General features: G+C 37.5%; 2 protein-coding genes across 3 annotated transcripts in view; one reads left to right on the top strand and one right to left on the bottom strand.

Annotated features, from left to right (window-relative positions):
- col14a1b (collagen, type XIV, alpha 1b) overlaps window positions 1-7545 on the bottom strand; it is a 163275-nt gene that overhangs the window by 33981 nt on the left and 121749 nt on the right. The gene's annotated exons all lie outside the window — the stretch shown is intronic.
- LOC311500918 (C-type lectin domain family 6 member A-like) lies at window positions 4-7286 on the top strand. The gene is made up of 4 exons (XM_084562554.1): window positions 4-340; window positions 1385-1555; window positions 4288-4474; window positions 5973-7286. The coding sequence occupies exons 1-4, from the start codon at window positions 133-135 to the stop codon at window positions 6088-6090; spliced, it is 684 nt and encodes a 227-aa protein (XP_084418680.1). The 5' UTR covers window positions 4-132; the 3' UTR covers window positions 6091-7286.

Raw genomic sequence — 7545 nt, 5'->3', positions numbered from 1 at the left:
AAGATTACAAACAACCTCTTTTACTATACTGTATGTAAAAGGTGTGAAACTGCAACATAATACAGATTGTCTTAAAGCTGTTTGAGTTGTGGTTTGTGCTGCTGCTACTTCCTCAGTACTGTCTATTAAAAGATGGCTCATCAGGAAGAAACAAGTCAGACAGTGAAGCCTGGTCAAACAGTTTCAGCCCTCAAGATGTCTAGCGAAACTCAAGCTGCAGCAGATTTGAGGGTGAAATATGTCAGAGGGGTCCATGAGGATGGAAGAGAGAGAGAGCAGAGAGAGGTGGAGATCTTAGACGATGGAGAGCAGCACCCTGATCTGAGTTTACAAAGAGCTGGTAATTACTGCCTATTGCACTTCTGGTTAGATGCTAAACTGCATTTCGTTGCTCTGTACATGTACATATGTAATGACAATAAAGTTGAATCTAATCTAATCTAATCTAATCTAAGGAGAAAATCATAAACATATCAAAATAAAAGCTGGTGTTAAGGATTAGTGTTTAGGTATTTGAATTAGTTTTGAACTACTTTCATGTCTTTAGTTTGACTTTTGTAGAGGATCATATAGAAGACCATATTACATTATCAACTCTTTTTAGTCCCTGTAAGTAAAGAACAAACACGATGAACTTATCTGGGTCGTTTTCAGGTCACTTTATGCTGAAATGTCTTTCAGTTCAAATGTCAGTATTACCTCAGAACAGATTATGGAGCGATCCACAGTTTAAAAAGTCTTAAAGAGTAACTTCACCCCAGCTCTGAACTTAAAGGGGAACTCCGGCGCAAAATGAACCTGGGGTTAATAACACATGTGTACCGAGTTCGACCGTTCTCTGGTATTTGTTTTCATGCATTTGTTTTGTTAGTCAAATGTGACCAGTTTTCTTGCAAACCACTATTTAGCGTATAACGCTAGCCTTCGGGGCACACCTACACATAAAAAGAAATCGCTATTTCTATACCACTAACAAGGCTCACAATATCACCACACTTACACGGTAGCATAACTAGGGTCTCTCCATGTAAACCGAAGCATTGAGAACTTTGCAAGTATACAGGCAGTTTATTAAAAAAGGAACACAGTACCGTTCATGTCTGGCTCGCATATCCAGGTGGGCGCCATCTTGGGGAAACTGAACTCTCTTCGTTCAGTGCTTCTCTATGCTCTCAGTGCTTTCTTCCGGCAACAGACAGTTCAGTTTCGAGCTGTTTTCAACCAATGAAATTCAGATTTATAGAACTTGTGTATTTATGTCACTATTAACATCAGCACTGATGCTTTTCATCACAATAGTCACATTATTTAGTTTACAGCTCACAGACTAGTTTGAGTGTGCATTATCTCTTTAATAAATTGATTTCTCTGTGTATTTCTGTAGGAAAACAAACCCAGAAAAACCTCCCAGCTGTGAAAAGAAGAGGTTTCAGAGCATTTAAAGTGACACTTGGAGTGCTGTATCTTCTGATTCTGGCTGGATTTGTGATACGCTGTGAGGAGGTTTATTCCACCATGTTGGATCTTTTATTATTTTCCATATTATCTGCTCTTTAATGGAAATAACTTAGGTTTGTTTGATATTCTCGCTTAATATCAGTCAGAAACAGTAAAGTCACTTAAATACACACAGGAGGTTAAAGAACAGTAGATTTATCAAGTAACTAAGTTCTAGATTCAGAAATATGACAATAATATTTAATACTGCACAGGATGAAACAAAATAATGGGTCTATTTTAACGGGGATGGTTTGATATTTTTGTTTTGTTGTATTCTGACCAGATATTTCAGTTACTCTGGAAAAAGACCAGATGAAGACCAAAGTTTTAGGTAAGAAAAGTAAAAAATATACATGCAATAGAACTTTACACTTTATAGTATTCGTGATTACTTTAATTTTGTGTTACTGTTTTAATGATTGTTGTTGTTTTAAACATCTGGAAGCCAATATCATTCAGCTACAGAGCAGGTATAAAAGACCCTCAAAATTTACAAGATGAGGCAAAGAGACTGAAGGATGAGATTGAAGGTGACAAAAGATGATTAAGCCAAGTCAGGTGTGCTGCTGCATGGTTAGTGTGCGCCTTAATCGAGACAAGTGTGCTATGACTACGTGCTATGAAAATACGGGCGTTTTGTCCCATTGAAATGAATGGAGAAGCCCGAAATATCGCCAACATTCCAAAATGACCACCTTCGCTTTGTTGAGCGATTACTCAGCCATGCTTTGCAGTAGAAAAATGATTGGAAGTTTGTACAAAGCACAGGAAGTGTAGCTTTATTTTCCTGAAAACGCCATTTCGATATCTTTTACGGTTTGGTCAGGGTCGAAGTTTACGTTTTGGTGAAATTTTGGAAAAATCAGAAAAAATTCTGGTTTATAATGGATCCCTATGGCCGCACTCTAACGCGCACTCTAACGTCAGAGTTTCTACAAAATTCTGGGAAAAAAAGTTTAAATCTTACGGGGTGGCCACAGTTTTTGAGGTACAGAGATGAAAAATACGTAAAAACATAGTGATTTTTATTGGCTTTCAGATGGTGTTGGTTTGATTAGTGTGGAACGTACGGTTTGGACTGCAGGCTCCTCCGAGCAAGGAGTGCGCTGACCAGTTTTCAAATTTTCCCCATGTGTGTGTATGTGGAATTTGAGACCCATTTTTCGTCCAAAATAAATTTCCCTCCTCGCCTTTCTCAATCGACTGAGGCCACAATTTTCACAGTACGTTCGTGGAAATACACAAAATCGTAGAGGACAAGCGGCTGACGCTCACGATGTGTTCATTTTCCCGATAGGACTTGTAGTTTTTGATTTATGAGCATTTGTTCGGACCCCTAATCCTGAGGTCCAGTTTTTTTGGACCTCCCTCTGACTCAGGCAGAGGTGAGAGGCAGAAGGAGACTTCAGCAGCAGCTGGCCCTGGTAGCCATGACAACCGGACCCTAACGAGCTGACACACGCAGCAGAAGAGGAGCACATTCACACAGACACAGAGTGCCAAAACATTATGACCCCTCAACCCATTACAGCTCTATAGTAGGGAGGCAGAACCCAACACCGTGCAGAGCTAGCAGCATTGGCACAGTCAACATTTCTGCAGGAATTTTCTAGTTTAGTTTCTAGTTTAGTTTGGTTCTCAGCTTCAAGACCAGAATCTTTTAAAAGGCTCTCATTACTAATGAACAGACATCACTGATTCATGTGATCATTTCTAACAGTGGTTGAATGAATGAGTTAAACTCCTCTTCCTCAGATCAGCCCTGTTGAGTAGGTGGTCTTTAATGTGACCCAGGACTCATTGTGTGTTCACACTACCAAAGGAAGGAGGTCACATGTGCTGTCCTTTAAGACTGGTCAGGATGGATGTTAACGGTCTGAACGGGTGATAGACACAGCTCTGACAGTAATTTAAAATGAACACTGTCTTTTACCAGCTGAAGAACAAAAGTAGTTGTTGTTGATCTGCTTTTGTTCTTGACTTGAATAAGAAATTTTGACAAATGATGACACCTACACACCAACACACACAATAGTATGTTAAAGGGCTTTTAATAAACATGGCAAATAGTGAGACTGAAACTATAAAAGGAGGAAGGTAACTCTTGATTGTGACTAAATTATTCTGTTGGTCCTTTTCTTAATGTGTTGCAATTCACTAAAACATAACCAGCAAGCCACAGAGCAAATATGACAGCTGAAGAAGATTTAACTGTTTATCATTTGAAATCAAGGAAAGTTACTAATAATTTAATAGAATATCTGTATTACAACACTACAGTATGACTGTGTTCCAATTTACAACTTTATAGTTCAACAAAATATTGAGTTTGTTTTATTTTGTTTTTGTATTAACTGTTTCCAGATCTCAAGTGCTTTATAAATAAAGTTGAGTTTTATCTACTATTTTTGTTCGAAAGACCTGGAAGCCAACAACAGCCTGTTACAGGATGAAGTAAAGATGCTAAGAGACACGATTGAAAGTGAGGAAATATTCTAAACTAATGTAATAATCAGTATTGTTCACCTTTAACCTGACTTTATCTTTACTTTTCATTATTACTGTTTATGCTGTTTCAGTATTCCTGTATGGATATTTACGTTGGGGACAGTTACTTATGAATGAGACAGAAAACCTGAGTTAAAATGAAGTATTTATAGAGTGAACAACCTGAAAGGGAAAAGTGACTGACAAGAAAGATCTTTAACTAAATATTGAAACTCGAAGACTTATCAGTCTGATACTGAGTGACATGAAATCTGTCTTTAAAACATGTTTGACATTAAGGGAAGTGGTGTCCTGAAGGATGGAAGAGATCTGGATGCAGTTGTTACTTTAAATCTACTGAGCAGAAAACTTGGCTTGGCAGCAGGACAGACTGTCTTAGAAGAAGAGCTGATCTGGTGATCATAAACAACAAAGAGGAACAGGTGGGTGAGTTTGTTAATGTGTGTGATCTTTGTTGTAACTACCAGTGATCTGTTACTTGTGTTTCTGAACTGCTTCCTGTTTGAAGTTTGATTCATTTCTTTGTCAGGTTAAAACTTTCAGGTCCTGAATGAATTGATCCTCTGAGATTTTTATTCATCAACTATAACATGAGGCTAAAATCAAACACCTGAATATAATTTACATAATTCAGACTGTGGACTTTAAAGTTATATTTAGTGTTTGTAGGTTTATTACTGCCCATTTACTGTGAAAAAGAAGAGTGGTTGAATATATATAATAAGAATATAAGACTAGCATGAAGAATGAGAACTAAGAGATGAGACAGTTTCTCATGAGAGGAAATATCAGACCAATTATTAATATAGGACCAATTTTTTAACACAAATGGAAATTCATGTGTTCAAAGGACATGTAAGAACTACTTATTAAAAAAAAAAAATGATAATCATGGTTGAAATTATATTTTTTAAATCTTTGTAGTTTTTGTTTCATGTTTCTAATTCATTCCTCAAAGAGCTGAACAGCTGCAACACATTTAGTTCTTCCTTCAGACAAAGTCAAAAGATGATGTTACTGTAACAGAGATACAGAGTTATAAGTGAAACTATTTTTGTCTCATCAACTAGGAATTTGTCAGGAAACTGAGTATGAATGAAGAGTCCTGGATCGGTCTGGTGAAGACAGGAAATAACTGGAACTGGGTGGATGGATCACCACTGAGCAGGACACTAAGGTGAGTTTTTGTTATCAAAATAACCATTTCATTTTGACATCAATACAATGTTACACCTATCTAATACTTCATTGCTTTTTAACAACTAACAGAATCAAAGGAAAAGTTAGTTACAACAACTCTAACATTTAGTCGAGTTAATTCAGCGTGCTGCACTGTTTCTTCACAACATATGAAGGAGCAAAATGAATTTGATCTTTGGTCACAGTGATTAAAAAGAGCAGCTTTACCATCAAGTTCTCCTGTAGGTCAACTGAGGTACTGCAGCAAAAATATCTGAATCCCAGGAAACATTTTCCTCCTAGACAGATATTTAAAAGTGATATTTGTAAACTAAAACACCTCAAACAGCAGCAGATCAGACATAACTCATTTATTATGAATGTTTAAAGCACAGATTTAATATTTGTTACAATTTAAAACTTATTTCAGTTTGTGTGATGATCCTCAGTGAAGTCAAAAATAGAAGCAAGAGAGACACTACTGAGCATGTGCAGTGGACTTAAAAAACATGAATCAGAGGAAGAAGAGAGAAAAAATTTGTCGAACATCCAGTTTTAATTAGAATGAGTGAATGAACACCATCATTAAGTTCAATGTCCAATATTCAGGAGATGATCATTCCACACTTGAACCCATAACTTGTATTTTTGGATGTCGCTAATTCCATAAAACATTCTGAGAAAGACTGAACATATTTAAAGTATTTAAGGAGAGAGTCAGCTTTATTTGAATGTGAGAATAATTACTTTCAGTCCTTTTAAACAATATTTTATTTGTCATGCAGGTTCTGGGCAGCAGGACAGCCACAATACAGTTATGCAGTATGTTGCAATCGACAAGGACAATGGACGACAAGCGAATATTACTCTTCATATGGAAAGAACTGGATCTGTGAGAAATAGATTTCCAGCTTTCATTGATGACAGAGGGATGTGCAAAGTTTGACTGAATGAAATCTGACCAAAGACTCTGACATGTCCTGAATGAACATCAGAGTCTCTCTCTTCTCTCTTCTGGTTCTATGTGAGACATGAACACAGCCTCTAATAAATGCATTTATAGAGTTAAACCTTTGTATCTCTACATTACATGAGCTGGAGAAACTTTACAAACAACTTTCTGGCTTTGCTTGTATTTGAATGTAGTCTATGTATAATGTTTCATGTCCAGTGTAATGCACATATTGTAGATCAGCTACCTGTGTTGTGGTTTTCACTGCTGCTACTTCCTGTCTACTGTCTGTTGAAAGCTGCCTGACTCAGGAAGAAACAATCAGACAGTGAAGCTAATTCATTCTGTGTCACATATATCCAGAGATGAAGTCAACATCTCTTCAGTGCTTCACATTAACTCTCATTGTTGTATTGTTTTCTAAGAGCACTGAGTACTCTGCCCTCCACATACATGAGGAGAAGGTAGAGAGAGTAGAGAACTTTAGTTCCTTGATATTGGCCGACCTCACCTGGCCTACATACATCCACCCTCTGGTGGGGAAGGCCCAACACAGACTTTACTTTCTTTAGGAAGCTGAAGAACGCTCACCTCCCTCATCACCTGCTGATCAACTTCTACCAGTCAGCAATAGAGAGCCTCCTGACTTAGTGCTGCTGGGAGTGGTTCACTAGCTGCCTGGTAAAGGACAGAAAGGACCTGCAGTGGGTGGAGCTATCAGCTCAACACCCCAGATACATGGAGGTGGAAGTGTTGTTGGTGTGTTCAACAGACCAGTGTTTTATAGCAGTCTAACCTTAATTAACCTCTGGTCTAAATGGAACAATGATCAAGAACAAAGACGTAAATATCACAGTAATTACTTGCAACAATATCTGAGCACTAATAAAATGTCCTGCCTTATCAAAGAGTCTCACTGTGTAAATACAGTCAGAACAACTTCACATACTGTAACTGAACTGAAATGCTTATGTTGTTGAATGTTGTTAGTTTCCCTGCTAGAAAAATGTCAATAACCAATAGATCACACATCACATTTCCTGTGTCAGAACAACTGCTTCTCTCTTCTGGTTCTATGTTTCATATGAAGGCGTTCTCTAATAAAGGCATTTATACGTATGTTGATTACAAACAACCTCTGGGCTTTGCTTGTATTTTATTGTACTGTATGTAAAAGGTGTGAAACTGCAACATAATGCAGATTGTCTTAAAACCGTTTGAGTTGTGGTTTGTGCTGCTGCTACTTCCTCAGTACTGTCTATTAAAAGATGCCTCATCAGAAAGAAACAAGTCAGACAGAGAAGCCTGGTCAAACAGTTTCAGCCTCAAGATGTCTAGACAAGGACGAAAGTTTGATTTCAGAGGTGGGGGGACACAAGTATTTTTAATAAAACTCTAATCTTTCA

The sequence above is a fragment of the Chelon labrosus genome (assembly GCF_963514085.1).
Source record: "Chelon labrosus genome assembly, chromosome: 16".
Taxonomy (NCBI): Eukaryota; Metazoa; Chordata; class Actinopteri; order Mugiliformes; family Mugilidae; genus Chelon; species Chelon labrosus.
Note: the sequence above shows the minus strand (reverse complement) of the source record. Positions and strands in the feature narration are given on the sequence as shown.